The sequence below is a fragment of the Solea solea genome, chromosome 19, assembly GCF_958295425.1.
Source record: "Solea solea chromosome 19, fSolSol10.1, whole genome shotgun sequence".
NCBI lineage: Eukaryota > Metazoa > Chordata > Actinopteri > Pleuronectiformes > Soleidae > Solea > Solea solea.
The window spans coordinates 6,344,969-6,362,475 of NC_081152.1; the positions used below are offsets into that span (position 1 = coordinate 6,344,969).

General features: G+C 40.4%; 1 protein-coding gene across 2 annotated transcripts in view; it reads left to right on the forward strand.

The window, feature by feature from the left end:
* Positions 1 to 9,649: 9,649 nt before the first annotated feature.
* The window catches only part of col5a1 (procollagen, type V, alpha 1), a 78,774-nt gene continuing 70,916 nt past the window's right edge, over positions 9,650 to 17,507 (forward strand). Inside the window, exon 1 of one of the 2 annotated variants that reach the window (XM_058617733.1) lies at positions 9,650 to 10,126. In XM_058617733.1, the coding sequence (XP_058473716.1) occupies positions 10,027 to 10,126 (100 nt within the window). In that variant the 5' untranslated portion in view covers positions 9,650 to 10,026. The remainder of the gene's footprint in view (positions 10,127 to 17,507) is intronic. The other variant, XM_058617732.1, reaches the window with a different exon arrangement.

Sequence of the window (17,507 nt, forward strand, 5' to 3'; positions counted from 1 at the left end):
AGTCTCACTTCAGTGCACTGCAATATATTACGCCAACTATGTTATGATATCCAAATATGGTCCTGTGCATTATGGTTTATTTGCCTTTATTCACAAACAAAATTTGCTTGGAAGAAGAGGAAAAAAAAAAAGGCTGGATGAACCTTTGAACAATTCAAACTAATTTTATACCTCAGTGTGGCTCAAAAATGTCTTCTTTTTCTGTTTGTTTTTGTTTGACTTGCTGGAACAAGCAGCCAAATCTCTAGTCATACAATTGCCAGGCTCTGTTAGACAGTGCAGACTTAATCAGTATGTGAGGTTTAGAGTGACATGGCACTGCATGCTTGCCACGTTTTGGGTTTGTAAAAAAAAATAGTATGTCAGCAAGATCCTTATATATTTTATTTAGAATACATGCATTTTGCCATTTTCTCCACTCCATTTTAAACATTTTAAAAAGTCATTTTTTATTTATATAGCCCAACATCATAAACACAGTTTGCCTCGAAGGGCTTTACAGTCTGTACAGCAAGTGGCAACCTCTATCCTTAGACCCTCACATCCATCCATTTTCTACCACTGCATCCTCCACATGGGGGTAGCTGGTGCCAATCCCAGCTGACTGAAAAGGGTGAAAAGTGGGGTAGGAAAAGCCACAGATGAGGGATCCCTCTCCCAGGACAGATGTTCAGTAGTTATCACATGTACTGAAACAAGTTCAGCAGATTACAAATTCAATTCAACAAACTGCTACCCTGCAGGGCGTAGCTCATGAAACTGTGCGCACCCCTTAATAGCTGGCAGCAGCCTTGGCGGCCCCATGAAGGGCATCCCAGTCCCTAAACTGTCTCTGTTGAATGCAGGCCAAGAATGTGGAAGGTTTGTAGGGAGCCCACGAATTCCATGAGGCAGCATATTGGGATGCCATGTTATGTAATGCTTCATGAGCAACAAACAAGACTTTGTAATCAACACACATTCATAGGAAGCCATTGTGCAGACTCTCTGGGACAGATTAGATGTTCGTACAGTTTGACTGTCAGGCTACAGTGTAATGTGGGATGCAAAGATCATTTAAAATAAGTCAGCATTGCGTTTTTGCCTTCCCATGGTTGTAATTTTGATTTTTTAGTGTGTTTTGAAGGTGGTACTGTATATGTGGGGCTTTTCTGTATTGCAGGTGATAAGCTGTTCCAGATTGTGGAACCTTTAACTGAAAGCACAGACTGTCTCAACCCCTCTGGTGGTGGCCCTGGTGATTCTGCCACTTTGAAGATGTGAACATATCGGTTTACTGATTCAGTTCAAAGTTGGTACCAGAAATGAAACCCGAGTATGCAAAATCACACATGAAGAAAGCAGCATGAGATACAGTATGAGATTGTTTGGTTCAGACGCCATCCGGAAAAGTCAGGCAAGGGATCGAGTCTGGGTCAAATCTGAACTCAGGCTGTCGAGGAAAGTCCTGGAAGGGACATTTGCATTCCCACACACACAATTTCAGGCAACCCTCTAGAAAGCAGTCAAACCATTGGACAAACAATTATTTCCACTATGATGATGTCATCAGACGAAAGTTAAGGGATCAACATTGTTTGTCCTGCGTAATCCGTATCAGTGCGCCAAAGACACTAGAGCAAAAGCCAGGAGCTCAAAGTCAGTATCATGAATGGGCGCTTAAGATTTCTTGGCAATCCATACAACAATAGTTGAGATATTTCAGATTTTTAGATATTTTTCCATTTGGTTTTAACCTAATCTACTACGTAGCATTGTTGTCTTGATTCAATCCAATGGCATTGAGGTGTGTTTGGATTGGAAGCGCTGTTCTGAGCTTTGATACAAGATTTTCAGGAGTACAGGAATATTAAAAGGCTTCAGGTGAGCTGCCAGGACACAGATGTTTTTACTGAAAAAGAATGGGGAAAAAACTGAACTGGTCCACATTTTTCAAATTCTCCTGGGTTGTCTTTGGCCTCAACAGAAATATGCCTATTTCCATTTTCAAGTGCAGGCCCACATTTTCAGTTTCATAAGAAACTTTGAGTGCTTCCACAGTCTGACGCGCAGCTAAGTCAAACTACAGATCAGTTACGCCACCGCAGAAATATGTGTCTAAAACAGTTTCATCTAATAGTTGCCACGATAAAGAAGCTCTGCAAAAAAAATCATGGCAATGTTTGGATTTAAGCATCCCCCCCAAGAAAGAAACCTGGCAACCAGCAAATCACAGTAATTCTCAAAACTGTGCATGGATTGCTTAACGACCTTACTGGACCCCTGGGCCAGAAACTCTGTATAGAGTGGGTTGTTAATGTTTCTCATCTGAAAGCCGTGTAGCTCTGTTAAAAGACAAAAAAAAAAAATGTTAACTGTAACTGCAAAGAGGCAAAATGTCTGTGTTTGAAAGTCTGATGTAACACAAAATGCAAAGAAAACAACCACAAAGCAACACAAAATCTCTCAAAAGACCACAGACATCACTTTCAGAGACAAAATGTCCACAGAATCTCTAAATGACATTCACAATGACCACACAAATCAGAAGAGTGACCATAAAGACACGCAAAGTGACACAGTAATTGTAAATAATGTGATCTCTTTGGTTTCATGTGACCCATTTTCTCTTTATGTATCTGTGCTTAAAGCAGCAGCAACTGTTAAGTATATTTTTGTTTAGTTTTTGCGTATAGATATTGTATTGTTTTACTAAAACTTTTAATTGGAGAACATCGCGTTCTATTGTGGCAGAGATTACCAAACAGGTGATGACACTGTATCCACTGTATGACAGTCAAATAACTGACAGGTTATAAACCCTAAACTACAGCCCTAATTGGAATGTAATGTTATATAAAACTTCTTTCATATCTTTCACCACTTGGAATCCAAATAGTTATTCAGGAGTAGAAGTTTAATTACACAGAAATGAGCAAGAGTTGCCAAAAAAATTCAAGACAATTAGGGAAAGATCAAGTCAATACACGTTTGCCTCTGAAGGCTATGACCAAGATGTTAATGCATGATACTTTACACTTCATTTGATGTACATGCTAATTTGTTGCCCTTATATTAAAAAGGGGCTTCTGTGAAATTTGTAATTTGATTAAATTATACTAATTATGTCAAAGAGAACAGCGTAATCTTGTGTAATTGTCAAAGGTTTCCACAGATTGCAAACGTCAGAGTAAACCATCCACTGTTGGGCATTTAGAGAGCAAAGATGCTCCTTGTCTCTGTGTAAAACTGCGGTTTAATATGTTGTGATTTCTATGCCTCGTAAACTCCACTCTTAATAAAATCTCTCGACCTAAGCAGCAACAACAAAAGAGCCAAAGTTGTCGCCTGTCGTCTTAGGAATTAACTAACCATGTCTCCTTCCACACCCCTGCGAGCACAGCTCCACCCTGTTGGCTGTTTGTAGTGGTAGCTGTAATTATGGGAGGCAGTTTGTGCCCACGTGTTTTAACAAGACCCATTCGTTATGTTCCTCTCTGGCTGCAGAAGGTGGCTCGTCATGTAATTGCTAAGGTCTGCAGAGTGACACGGCAAAGTTTCTCGTCTTTGTCCATGTCTGTGGTTTTTTCTTCTCGAGGTCTGAGCTCGAGTTTACTTTATAAAAAGGTATCTAGACAAAAAAGAACAGTAAGAGGAAAGCTATAAAGGAGATTGATACCGTACCAGCAAGTGTGTCTACCATTTTTGCAATGTTTTTTAAGAAATGAGTGTGCATATTTGAAGAACAACAAAATATGAGAAGCAACACCTTAATAGGGAGATATGACTGGTTGATGATACCTCCATTGGCCTCCCAGAAACCAACTCTTTTTCAAACCGTATGACCAGATGTTCTGCATTTCTTGAATAGCACAAGTTGGATCTAGCGCAGTAATGTCAGACAGGAATAAGGTTGCAGTTCTGCACTCAGGGTTCATGGAGAACACGTGGGCTATAAACTTAACTCTCTATTGATCACCAATAAAAGCATATTGTAGAATATTGGACCCTTCACCGATCATGTTTTCTCATCTTCTCTACAGTATGTGGAGGTCACGCGGGGACAAACAGTACGTTCACGAATTGTCTGTTCATGTCTGATATTGTTAATGCCAGATGACTGATTTATGAATTTGAATGAATTCTTGGTCTGCTTATGTATCCAAGAAGAATTATGTGCTTGCAAAGTTTTTCCAACATAAAATGCCACATTCGTGATAAGCTGCAGCTGGCAGCGTAAAGCACACAGGTGAGACTGACTCACTGATCACCAGTGTGGTTTTCCTGCCTAATGACAGGCACCGCTGTGTCATCATCCTAAGTATATAGGGTATTTGCTCTAGATATTTTTTCATTTTCTCGAGACTTAACACTAAAGGCTCTTAATGCTTCTCTCTCTGAGGTACGCCTTGAAAAGAATCTGGCGCTGCACGTTGTGGAAGGGAAAATATGGTGTCCTGCCTTTGTGCAGCATGCTTTCATAATGCTTAACACTTGAGTGCATCTGCGAGAGAAACCACAAGGTTTGTCTTCTGTCAAGATAATCTGTATTTTTGTATTTTTTAAATTATTAATGATTTTACAACGGTTCCTGCCGCAGTGACACGAAGACACAGAGTTTTAGATGTCTGTCAAAATTAATTACCCTTCGATTGTGATTACAAAGTATAATACTGGCGCCTGAGTCATGCTGGCTTTTTTTTTTTTTTTGTCTTGGGTTTCCCTCCTCGCCTGCAGTGTGCTTGCCTCCTTTGCAGGACTTGCATTTGTGCCAGCACACAAAACAGAGAACAAGGCATGCACATGCACAAACACACGCTCACAGTGAGGCTGTATTTCCAATACACACTCCTTTTGTTACTCCCAGATTCTTGATCTACAGTAAAACATCCCACGTTGCATAAATGTCTAATCTTTGTTTGGAGCTGCCAGGAGCTGCTCAGTGCCAGGATCCAACATTTATCTGGCCTTTTGGTTTAGTTTACTATTTCCTACCTCGGTTTTGCTGTGAAACGGACAACTAAGTAAAACAAGAATTAACTCCATTCTGTAATTCTGGACCTGTAATTCAACACAGAGAGTGATAATTTCATGCCGGGTCTGTGAAAAACTATTTGTTGTTTAGGAACTGATGGGAAAGATCTAAAAAATGCAGGTTTAAATGAGTATAATTCACCACGCACAAAGTTTACAAGTACTTGACAAATTGAATGCTTTTTGTTTACAGAGAAGCAGAAGAGGAAGACTTGCAGATGCAAGATGTTGTCTGTGTATTCATTCCACAAAAAAATCTACATTTACTTTTAGTGGAGACTTTCATAATTAGAAACAGTTTTTTCCTTTATTTCATTTATAGTTATTGATCTAATCCTGCTCTGACTTTTAGGAGATCTAAGACCAGGAAATATGACAACTAATATGAAGCCAGTCAAACTTTTGTTACTTTTCCACGATACAGTTCCAGCATGACTGCACGGCACGGCTCGACTCTACTTGGTTTGGTATGTATTTGGTTTCCATTACTAAAGTACCTCCTCAGTGTGGGCGGAGTCATCATAGCATGGATGCATGAAACTGCCATGACATCGCTTTATACGCAACACGTTATTTTTAGTGTACTGAATCATTAGACTTGAAAGATTTGTTTGCAGAATCGTTCAGTACTTCCTGCATGACCGGTGCATTGACTCTGCATTGGAAAGGGTTCGCTGGCTTTCATCAGTGCTGTCACTAAATACACCAGACTCCTCTGGATAAATGTTGAGATTTTAGAAATGTCTTTTTAAATGGTCTACATTATATTGTTCAGTTTGATTCTTGTGTCTTAGGTAGCACACTCCAACGCTCTCTGCCAATCAATGGGCGGCAGTCTGTCGATGTCACATCCAGCTCGCTTGAAACCTCGTACCTGGTACTATCGCTGATAGAAAAGCAAAAAAAAAACTAGTAGAGTCAAGCCATGCCGAGCCAAGTCGTGCTGGAAGTGTGTCGTGGAAAAGTGCCATAAAGAGAATTTTAAAAGCAGGAGATGTTTTACAATGTTGTGTTGTCAAGTAAAGCATCAGATGACTCCATCTACCATTGATTGGCTTTGGCAATCTCTGACTTTCATTTCCAGTGTGACGCCTGATTAAAGTAGATGTAAACTGACCAAAGAGAGTGTGGACAAGTCTCTGGCTTTCTGAGACTGTAGATCCTCTTGTCTCGTCTTTGCTGAAGGATTATTCTGTCAGAAGGTCTTCACCTGAAGCCTAACTCCCAGTGTCAAATAAATCAGCACGTTGTTAGTGAGAAGCCAGCTTCAGGAAGCAGAAGCTTTGTACAAGAGCAGTTTGTGAGCTTAGTGTGGTGTAGGTATAAAGCCACCATAAATACAGGGCTCACGCCATAATTTGACCCATATATTTGACCACATAGCCATTATATGGCTATGCGGTCAGTGTTGAACGGATAGTTTATTCTTGATGTAAATGTCATTTCTTCTGCCCCTCGGAGGACAAGTTTCACATGAAATCAACGCCTTTATACACAAAGCAATGTAAACATTAGGTAATGAGGGTCGCCTGCCAGTACAATGACGACATCAACAAAATACAATTATTTTGCTGTGATGTTTTATTTTTGCTTAAAAGCCAACCCCAGTCTATGTTTCACATCACAGCCCTTTGAAATGTGAATTTGAACCACGTCACGTTACAGATGGTCCTCTGACAAACATTAAAACTTCTAAAGCTTCGAAAACACACATTCAAGCAGCAACTCTTGACAAAAGCCTAAACTGCAACTCAAATGTATACTGTATCTCAAAGATGGTCCAGGTTAAAAGTGACAACTGAGCTTGTTCAAAGTCATGGTTACACGTCAAGTCAGTCCACAGACACCATGGCATTTGTTTGCTGTGTAAAAACCTTCATTTACTGGGCAGTTAATGGAAGTCTGCCCCCCATTGAAGCAGCCCTGTGACACATTATAAAAGACAGCTGCCAGCAAGAGCTGGTGTCTGAAGCGACTTAAAATGTTGGCTCTTGTATGAGTCACATATTTCCTGTGCTGCTTTTCCCACAGGTTTCCACTGTATCAAAAATACAAAGAAGGCATTTAATATTGTACGAAACAAGCCCGGTCATAGACAGCTTTGACTGAGGGGCTTCAAGATACATACTGACTCAATAATATCAAGACTTGGATACTTTTTTTTGAGGCCTGTAAGCTATTTCATGCTTCATTTTTTTATATGACTGCACTGTCATATCTTATGCTTTCTGGAAACAAAAGGTTGCTGAATCCAACCAAATGGCTCTGAAGACAATTCACACATATTGTTCTTGGGCCTTTAGTGACCCCTGCACCTCCCACCCTTATTCACCTTGTCAACTCTTGAGTTCCCACCAGTGCACAGCAGTAAACAGATGTATTACAGTTACGGTCCACCCACTAGCATTAGGGCTTTGTGCAAATTTGATTCAAATTATTCAATGCAGTCTGAGCAAAATGGCTCTAGTTAATAACCCAAATGAAATTTCATGCTCTAATATTTGGCCCAGAGATGAAGAAACCTTCTTGTGATGTATCAATAGTTTCAGTACTTTCCATTTCTTAGCTTTCTGTGTGTCATGTGTTTGGTAACACAAACTGAAGAATATGCATATTGAGCATAATATGAAGTGACACAGAACATAATTGGTAACAGAAAATCACAAATCCCCATAGACCTTTTTACGCCATTTAACGTTCTCCTTAGTCCCTAATTTAATCAAACACAAACAGGTCACATCATTCTTCCATCATTCTATAGATCCAGTATCTCAAAACTTCATGGATTGTCTTTTCACGTCTTTGTACTGATTGAATGTTTTTTTTTTTCTACAATTTGGAAATTGAATATGTGGGAATTCTGAACCCAGAATAATATTCTTTTCATGGGGACCCAGAATTTCTAGCATCGATGCTAAATACAGTAAAACACTCCAGTGCGTAAAGGTTCAGTGTGTAAGAATGAGTTATTCAATGTTGAGACTGCAGATTATAAGAAATAAAGGGCCAGGTCATACTTTCCACATTTGTATGTGTGCAGAGGTACGCTTGGGTCCACATGATGTCAATCTAGTCATTTGCTCATTTCACACATGTACAACTCAGCGCTCAAAGAATACAAGGTACAAAAAAAATTGTGAACTCCTGGTGAGAAATCAAAATTGGATCGTGAGATCGAGTACACAACGCAAGGTAGAATAACGAGGCTAGTCTAGTATAGTGTAAACGGAACCGCTGGCATGTACGTTCATGTGGAAATGCGAAGTGGCTCTCCAGGGATGCAGAAGTGGGCAAGTATAACCTGGCTTTAAGACTACTCCATTTAGCTTTCCCTTCCCCAAGCACGTAAGGGAAGTGCAGTGGTTTTCGTATATCAAAAAGAATGTTTCTGGCTAGTTTGGTTTGGTTTGATACTCCACTGATTGATACACGTACCATAGTTTGAGAACCATGGTTTTAGACACTAGAAACAAACAAGAAGGGTCTAAGATCCTGAGAAATTACTTTATGGGCCATAATAATGAATTGAACAGATAACCTAAATGCAAATTCAAGTGCAGGTAATGTGTACTGGACAGTACCGGCCCACTGTTACCAGCCGACAGGATTTGACATGCGTACTTCTCGTTACCATAACTCCTAGACTGTTCGTGATATCTAGAAAATACAAAAACTAGTCTGTCCAGGGTGTATGTCAGCTGAGATTGGCACAGCACCCCGCATGACCCTCATGTGGAGGATAAAGCGGTAGAAGATGGTTGGACGAATGGATGCCGGAGAGCAGAGAAATAGAGCTTTGCGCCCATATACTTGTGAGTTGTTTCTTATGTATGTTTTAGCTTATTTTCTTCTTCTAGTTTATTTTGTATTATTGTTTTTAAATACCCCTTTTATTGGCTTTTATGTGTGTCTATTAGCCCTCTTATTGTTGATTTGTATTGCATGTACTGCACTTTGGTCCACCTTGTGGTTTAAAAATGAATTGCAGCTTGCGCGTTGTGCGTTGATGGTGCATTTCGAGTCTTGCACATGGTGCGCGCGGAAGTATACCAGGGCCTTTAGGTACTGGAGTGCAAGATGGTGTACTCTATAAAGCAAGGCTGTGGCTTAAAGTACATACTGTAAAGAAAGGCATGTCCTAAGGCTATGAAACCAAACAATATATATATTTTTAAAGTAATTCTACACTTAGATAGTAGATTGTAGACTGGTAGATTATTCTATGTCTGCTAAAAAAAAAAAACCTTCTTGTTGCACACTGGACCTTTAATTGGATGCAGGTTGAGACCTGTGTGGGACGGTGGTGCATGGTAAAACACACCCAGCTAGCTTTGAGGTGTTAATGTTACATCTCAGTCATGATAATGCTTTTCCTTTTCCTCTGGCTTAGTGAAAAAGAAGAAGAAGCGAACTCCATGAAATCACTCAGAGCGCACACGGAGCTGTAGGCGTGAAACTTTCTCTCAACTTTTCCTCCCTCCCTGTTTGGACCAATAACACGGCCGCCTCGCGCGTAATGGCCCCCTCTGATTTGCCCGCGCCTCCTGTCCACGCTGTGAGTGACAGCCTGAGTGGGGGTGTGTGTGGACGGGAGGACTTTTCTTTCTTTTTTTTGGGTGCGTGTTGCCCCGTTGGACTTGCAGTTGCTGGGTCTCTACGTGACGACGGTGGGAGGGGGCTGCACTTGTGAGCGCAGGAGCGGCGGAGCAGGACACTTTACAGAGGAGAGGAGCAGTGAGGGAGAGAGAGAGAGAGAGTGAGTGTGTGTGTGAGAGAGAGAGAGAGAGACGGCGGCACCCATCCGTCAACCAGCTGGAGGAACCCACTATAACAAACCCTTATGGCTGCTTGAGAAATAACCATACACTCCCCTCTCCCCCCTTTTTCTCTCTATCTCTGGGACTTTTTTTTTTTTTTTTTGGCTTAAAGTTGCTGCCCAAGAACTTTTTGCGCCTCCAGTTAGTTTCAAAGAGAAAAAAGTGAAGCCACTTGCCGTGGACGTCTCTGGCGGTCATGGATACCCATATAAGATGGAAAGTTAAACGGAGGTTAAGGGACGCCCAAATCACTTTAGCGGTGATTCTGCTTTTTGTCACAACGCAAGCAAGTTCAGGTAAGATGCAGCTGTGAGGTGTGTGTGTGTGTGTGTGTGGATGCAGCAGCTGCAGCTGCAAACTTTGATTTTCTCCAGTGGCTCACTCCCAAAAAAAAAGAAAAATCCCCCCTGCGCCGTTTTTGGTGCGGTAATGTATTCAACATGTGTGTTTCCTACACTGTGGGATTTGTTAGTATCCAAAAAAGACTGAAAGAAAGACAGAAATATGTGGAGGTGATCATTTATTCTGTGTGTGATGTGGAGAAAAGTTGCTGATTCATTCTGGGTCTAAAACGCCTATATTCACTAATGTGGCAAAGTTGATGTACAAAATAGTTAAAAATATATCATATACTACATGGCATGCACCCAGCTGACAAATACAAATGAAGTTTTCCAGATGTTACTTTTAACATGAAGTCCAATTTAGTTTTTTTTTGCAGTTTACAGTCTTATTGCTGTGTGGTTAAAGTCATTTTTTTGCTGTGGTGCAGTGGAAGAAAGTTTTAGGAGGCGTTTTCAGAAAGTTTTTTCCCCTTTTCCTTTTTTTCTCTCCCCCCCTCAACTGATGAGAGGGATGAGCATGATTTTCATAAGAGGGAGGGCCTGGAGCTTGTCTGAAGTGGTAGGGTGGAGCTGCCTAAGTCAGAGACTCTGACACCAGGCTCTGGATACACAGGCTCTCTAAAGCGGTGTGTGTGTGTGTGTCTGATGGTGAAAAGCATTATGCATTATTTAACTTGGAAAAGGTCCCACTCAGATTCAGATTTTTGAAAGGAGAAGTGGCCACGCCAGGCAGCAGACAATTAAAACAACACGTTACAGGCAAAAAAAGACAAAACTTGAACATATTTTGGCCTATTATTGATGTATCACTTTCTTGTTTTATCTGTATAAAGTTACTGCAACTCTAAAATGTCCCCCATGGGGATCCATAAAGATTCTTTATCTTTGTTCTTGGCAACATAAACAGTTAACATAGTCCATATGTAGAATCAATTAATAGAAGTGATTTTAATAACCCTCGTGAGACACTCCTGTGGGACTGTTGTGTCCCGTAGGTGTTCAGAGGTCATGCAGAGCTGTGGCCATGGGTGCTGGGGTCTGGCCTGCATGGTATTATTAGCACCTCAAGAGCGCCTGGCATGGTTGGTGGTCTGCTGTGTGCCGTGAGTCTCCGACACAGGACTTTGGGATGAACAGGTGGGCTTCTTCTGTCTCTTTAGGACAGTTTTTGTAAGTGTCCAACATTACGCCGATGTTGTACTGTGGCTGCCTGCTGCGGCCAGAGAATTAGACTCACGATAAAAGCAGATGCAGCCGAGATGGTTTTACTGGCTCACGTGGGTCATGCTGGGAAATACATAAAGGGAATTAGTGCAGCTTGTTTATTTCCCTGTTGCCTGTAAATACTGGTTGTTAACCGAACACAACTTTGGTCACTGTAAAAGAAAACAGTTGGATCCAGATCCGGGTGATTTTCAAGGCCAGAGGTGTTGTTGGACTGTGAATTAGGTGGGACATTGGAGAAAGCCTGGGAATCATTTGGATGCTCCAGGCTGGATTTAATCAGCTCTTAAAAACTGACACAGATCAACCGGAGTCTTGTAAGTGATTCTCAAGGGAACTGGTACACTTCCTTGAACGGAAACAGTAGCTGATGATGAAGTGCAAGCAACTACCTGTCATATTCTATTTAAATTAATCCTATTGGTATTGTCGCCAAGAATTCAGAATTTGAGAGTTTGGTACTGGATTACATTCAGTTTTAGTGTAAGATTCACTAATGTACTAATGTTGTATTATGGTGATTGCATTTGTAACAAATGGTAACAGACAATTAGTCATTGGGAAAAGATTAATCTTAACCCAAACCAGATGACGTCGTCCCACAGGAGGACCTGGATTCATTTTAAGGGTTACATCATCAGTGGTTGTCTGGAAGTTGTCAACTTTACAGTATTAACCCTACATAATAATAAAACAAGTACATTGTTAACATTAAATGTAATGCATTTGTTTATTAGCTCATATTTTGCAGGTAGAGTTCCTGATTTTTGTTTTAGAAAGAGAATGAATTCACAACTATTATTACCTGATTTGATTTCTCTTAGTAATACTTAAGCAGAAGCTCCTAGTCTACTCAAGTTTAACTAATATATTATCAAAATAATTACACATTATCAGTTTATTACTAATCATATTCATATAAGGCATTCAATTTACATTTGTAATATGTACATATTTCATTATTAAAATGTAGTTTAATCAAATGTAATGTGATATTTGGTCCATAAAATGGGGTTAACCAATATTTTCATCACCTGCTGCACCTAAAGGAGAGGCAATTATGCAAAACAGCAACCTATTTATCTTAATACAACATTATCGTTCATTTGGATTTGTGTCAGTTTTTTAACTTTTGAGTTTTCAGCTGTTTTCAGAGTGTTGGTGATGAGCAGGCAAGAGTACAGTGCAGCCAATCTGAGCTTTGACGTTGAAAACACATACCTGTAACAGCTTGAAACAAGTTTGATGAGAACTGTCGGCGTGAACTAAGTCAAAACTGTAGAAAGTGCAGACTGTAGAGTCAGTTTATGTGGATTTGTCAATTAAAGATATTGATTTGTGCAGTTTGGACGGTGGACCTGACCCTTACAATGAATGAAAGATGAAATGCGGGCCTGTTGCTATGGTCAGTAGGACTTGATAGTGTATAAATAGTATTTTCTTTTTCTGCACACGACCATTCACAGCAGCCTGAGGTCAAAGACAAACAGCTCACTGACTGTGAGCCCCACAGCTTTTTTTATTTTTTTTGAATGAGTGAAGTCAGAGCCCATAGTTTTTCAGGGAGGTCATCTTACCCTTGGTTTTTAATGAGAAAACCTCATTTTAAACACATGTGAAATGTGGTAATAACACTAGGCCCATAAGACTTAGAGGTTAGGAATGAATGGGTTCACAGTTCAAAGGTGAAGGTCAGGGCTTTAGAATTGCTGTTGCTGTCAGGTTTACAGTTTCAGAGCCTGAAGAAACACATTCTTGCTGCTGGTGCTGCTTGTGCTGTTGACTGTTGGAGGTAAAAAAAAAAAGAAGATAATGCACATGTTGTCATGTGTTTTCCGTCTTGGTTTAATGCTTTTGTGTGATGTGCAGTGGGGATTTTGGAACCCTCACTGTACACAAATCTCATTGACATTGTAAGCTTGAGATTCAGAATTGGACCGATCTATTCAAGTTTTAATTTAATCAGACATTTTCTTATACGTCTGCCCAAATCCATGATAGAATGCCCTGACCTCCCAGTGCGGGAGCTCCATTGTTAAGTAGATTTATGACAAGAATATCTGCTGTGGACTAAATCTGGCTCCTTCTCCAAAAGGTTTCCTTCATGTTTCTGCTTAGCTGATTTTCTCTTTGGTTCCATTAATCAATGGACTCTTTTCATGGGTCTTAGAAAGTCTGCTTTCACTTTTCACTGTGGTTTGTTATTACTAATTAAAAGAAAAAAAGCTTTTCCCCCCCCCCCTTTTTTTTTAATGGTCTCGGTCCATAACTAATATTCACACAGGACCCGAACCTAGTAGTGGAGAGTACTTTAGTCATCAAAAATACTACAAAAACATTCTTTGAATACCTGGAGCAAACGAAAACAGGGACAGCTTTTAGCACTAAGTCAGTGATGGTAACAAAAGATTGTGCTGAGGTATGCAAAAGGAATATGGGCACAATTTAAAAAAAAGTATGCTAAATATTAGGAGCTGTTATTTGTTTTGTCCTCATGTACGTTTTAATGGGATAAACAGAAGAAGGCCTCGCTGTTTCTGTGATCGCCTTTACATCTGGATTCGATATGTTCCATTGTGCTGTCTGCTAAGCCCTCTAAAAGGCCAGAGAAATGTCTTCCAGATGTTTTCTCCCCATTCTTGGTGAAACAGCGGACCATGAAAAAAAAAAAAGCAGTACTGTTGCATTTTTGTAAAGAAAATACACCATTTTGGGCTGGTTTTACAGAAATTTCCTAATCAAATAACATCTGCAGCCGTATAGCTGAGTCTGTACCTTGTGTTGAAGCCAGATTTGCACACACACACACACACACACACACTTTTAGGGTCATTAAAAGGTTGGTTTTGCTTAAGCGAGTAAACTTTATGACAAGGTGAAAGGTTGGATACACCTGGTCCACAGCTGTTTTTTTTATATATGCAGTCTTTCTCAAAAGGAATTTTATGGTTTATTTCATTTTGCCTTTTTGTCAGCATGTTTACAATTTCTCCATGAGGCCAATTATAAACTAATAGAAGTGACATAACTTCCTGTGTGTGTGTGTGACTAACAGCTGCTTGCACTGAAGGATGCTGCACTTCCTTTTTTTCATTTTGTTCATATTATACCAATTTAAATGACAACACTAGTTATTATTGATGTAAGGGTCAGAATACTTGGGATTTGACGTTAACACACATGTTTTTGCAGCCACGACAGTTTAAAGAGTTCTGTACATTAAGAAATTATGTATTTTTCATTTGTCAAAAGTTGTCAATGGTTTCCAAATAATACAGTCTCACCTTTTTTGGCACCGTTCTGTTGGGGAATCCTAGTAGTTTGGTCCAACATGTAAAGGGGAGGAGCTAGAGACACTGTAGTCAGTTGATTGGTTGACAGAGAATCATCAGTTTCATGCTTCAATGGAAATGGAATGAGAAAAACACAAAAAAATCTATGTGAAGAAAGATGATTTAAGGCAGTCTGGGTTTCTTTTTTAACTAATAATTCCAGATTCCACAATTCTGCACATCAGAAACCCATGTGTCGTGTTATTCTTTTCAAATTTCTTGGTGAGCAACACTGTCATTACTCGTATAAAGTTAAACGATATTTGTAGCTGACGCAGCTATGACAACCTGTGGTGGAAACGCAAGCCAAATCAGGGTTTACCGTTACAATCCGCACTTGTTTACGTGGCGAAAGCTCAGCTGAAGAGTCAAGAGATGCAGCCATCACTCACGCCTATTGGGAATTATCATAGACCATGTCTTGTGGTTGCAAAATGGACACCGGTTGTGAAGCTTCATTTGTAAACTGACTGGCGCGGCATCAGCTTTCAAAACCGCAAGTTTATAGACGTCTCTCGCAATCAGGCACTAGGTCTCAATTACACGGTGTCATGCTTTTGTTTTGGCTCCAAGTGTGAGCATAATTTACATAACTGACATCATGTTGTGTTGAAGAAGAGCTTAAACTGGCGATTGAGACCATTATCTTCTTAAGGAAAAACGTTTTCTGACGTTATAAATCAAGTGAGTTAGAGTTTTTGTTTCCAATCGACTTCAATTCAAACTGAGTTATGTTTGCAGCTAGTGGCGTTGCCCCCTGGTGGACACTTCCACCATACTTCAGCTTCATTTTTTATTTATAGTCTATGGCAATTATCTTCCAGTCAGTCATGTAACCGATCTTTATGCAGGATCTGAGTGAGTAGTTTCTTAATCACCTTTAAGTGGCAAACCCGAGGTCAGGTCCAACAGGTCCAGAGTGGCGTCTTTTGTGTTTGTGCGCCGATTGCCTTCCCTCTGAGGGAGGAGTCTGAGTGAGCTGGACTGTGGAGAGAAGCAGTGACCCTGCAACTGCATGAGCCACTTGAGTCTGTAAATGCAGGCTTTGTGGAAAGGACCCCGTAAATCAGCTCTAATGTCTGATAACAACATGGGAGATAAAACGAAATATGCGGGACAAGGTTTTGACCCCACATCAGAGTTGAGGCGATCCTTTGTCTGCACCACCAATAGTGCCGTTTTTTGTCATATCCTGTACAGGATATCATTTATTCCTTTCCAGACTCATTAAGGGTCCAATTATTGTTTTGTGCTGCTCAATGGCCCTCTGTACTCGTGACACACTGTACACTTAGTCGAAGCCAGTCGCAGATGGTTTTCTGTAAAGGTGCTTCTTACTCCAAAGCTTTTATCTGTGGGATACAGAAAGGGATGATGTGTTCTTTACTCCATGACTCATGAAAAGAGCCAAAATGGATGCAGTAGCCTCTTAAAATGTCAACAAGGACACATCGGTGATGTAAAAGTTGAACGTGTTGCTGCTCCATGATTCACTCCCCTCTCCTGCTGTGGAGTTGATTTTTTTTTTTTTAAACAATATTCCTTTGATGTAGAGCATGGCAAAGTGAAAAGTTAACTCCTGGCTCACAGGCAGAGTATTCACTTGAGCTGCGAAACAGTGCTTTTCTCTGTAATGGGGTATTATAATCATTGAGCATGGAAAGCAATGTATGACTCATCCTTTCCAACCCCATTCCCCCCATCCCCAGCCTGAGCTTAGCCACAGCCTGGGCAGTAGAAAAAGTGGATGTAAGCACTTTTTCCCTCTGGATGAGAAATACAATGGTTTCTGGTCAGAAACTTCACTGAAGTCAGATGTGTGCTTCTTTTTTTTTTTTCTTACTTTTTTTCTTACTTGCGAGTCCTGCAATATCTTAGCAATTAAGTAATAATAAAACTTTATGATCGTGTTTACGTACAGGATATGGTAAAGTCTGGGGACAGACTGTGGTCGCGGTCGTACATTGAAAAGAATCAGCAAGTTGTAGGCAGTTAATATTTCATTTTTTTCCTTCTTCATTTTAATGTGGAACATGGCGTCAGCAACCGACTTAGGTAGAAATGAAGTATACTGTCAGTCAGGGAGTTAACTCCCATACTAACTTATGTTCACCCACAGGGTTGATGTTGCTCAAGCACGACACTTAAGGTGTCGAGAGGAAGTGAATTAATGGTTGCCGTATCTGTCACTGTGCGACACAAGGCGGTAAGCTTTTCTCTGCCCCAGGCTTTTCTCTGCCACTTACAGCGTGTGTCATCACCGTCAAAGAAACATAACCTTTCCATAACCTGTTAATCCTCTACTTGAATCAATTAAAGTCGAGATTTAGTCCAAATCATCCACACTTTTAAAACGCTATGTTCCCGAGAGTATCTGTTCCTTGTTTTGATGAAGACAAGGATATCATGAATCTATGTTGCTTGAAACTTGATTCAGGAAGGAATCATGGCAGAGAGGAAGAAGCAGTCCAATGTGTGGCTTCAGTTTATAAAGAAAGGTGACAGCAGTGCCGGTTGTGATGGTCATTTTAGGTTAATAAGTTAATAAATGATGTGCTGCCTGGGCTTCAATTCCAGGAATACCATATATTTTCTGGACCCTTGTAAAAAACATTAGGGTCACATAGGAAAGCTCAGCTTAGTTTCTTTCTTCTTCTTTAAAATGAATGTTCTGCAAATATTAGGCTAATTTCATCACATGGGTGCCTGTTCGTTATATTTATGGGTCATTCATGATGTCAGTGAAGTGTTTGAACATGTGATACCTACAGGTGGTC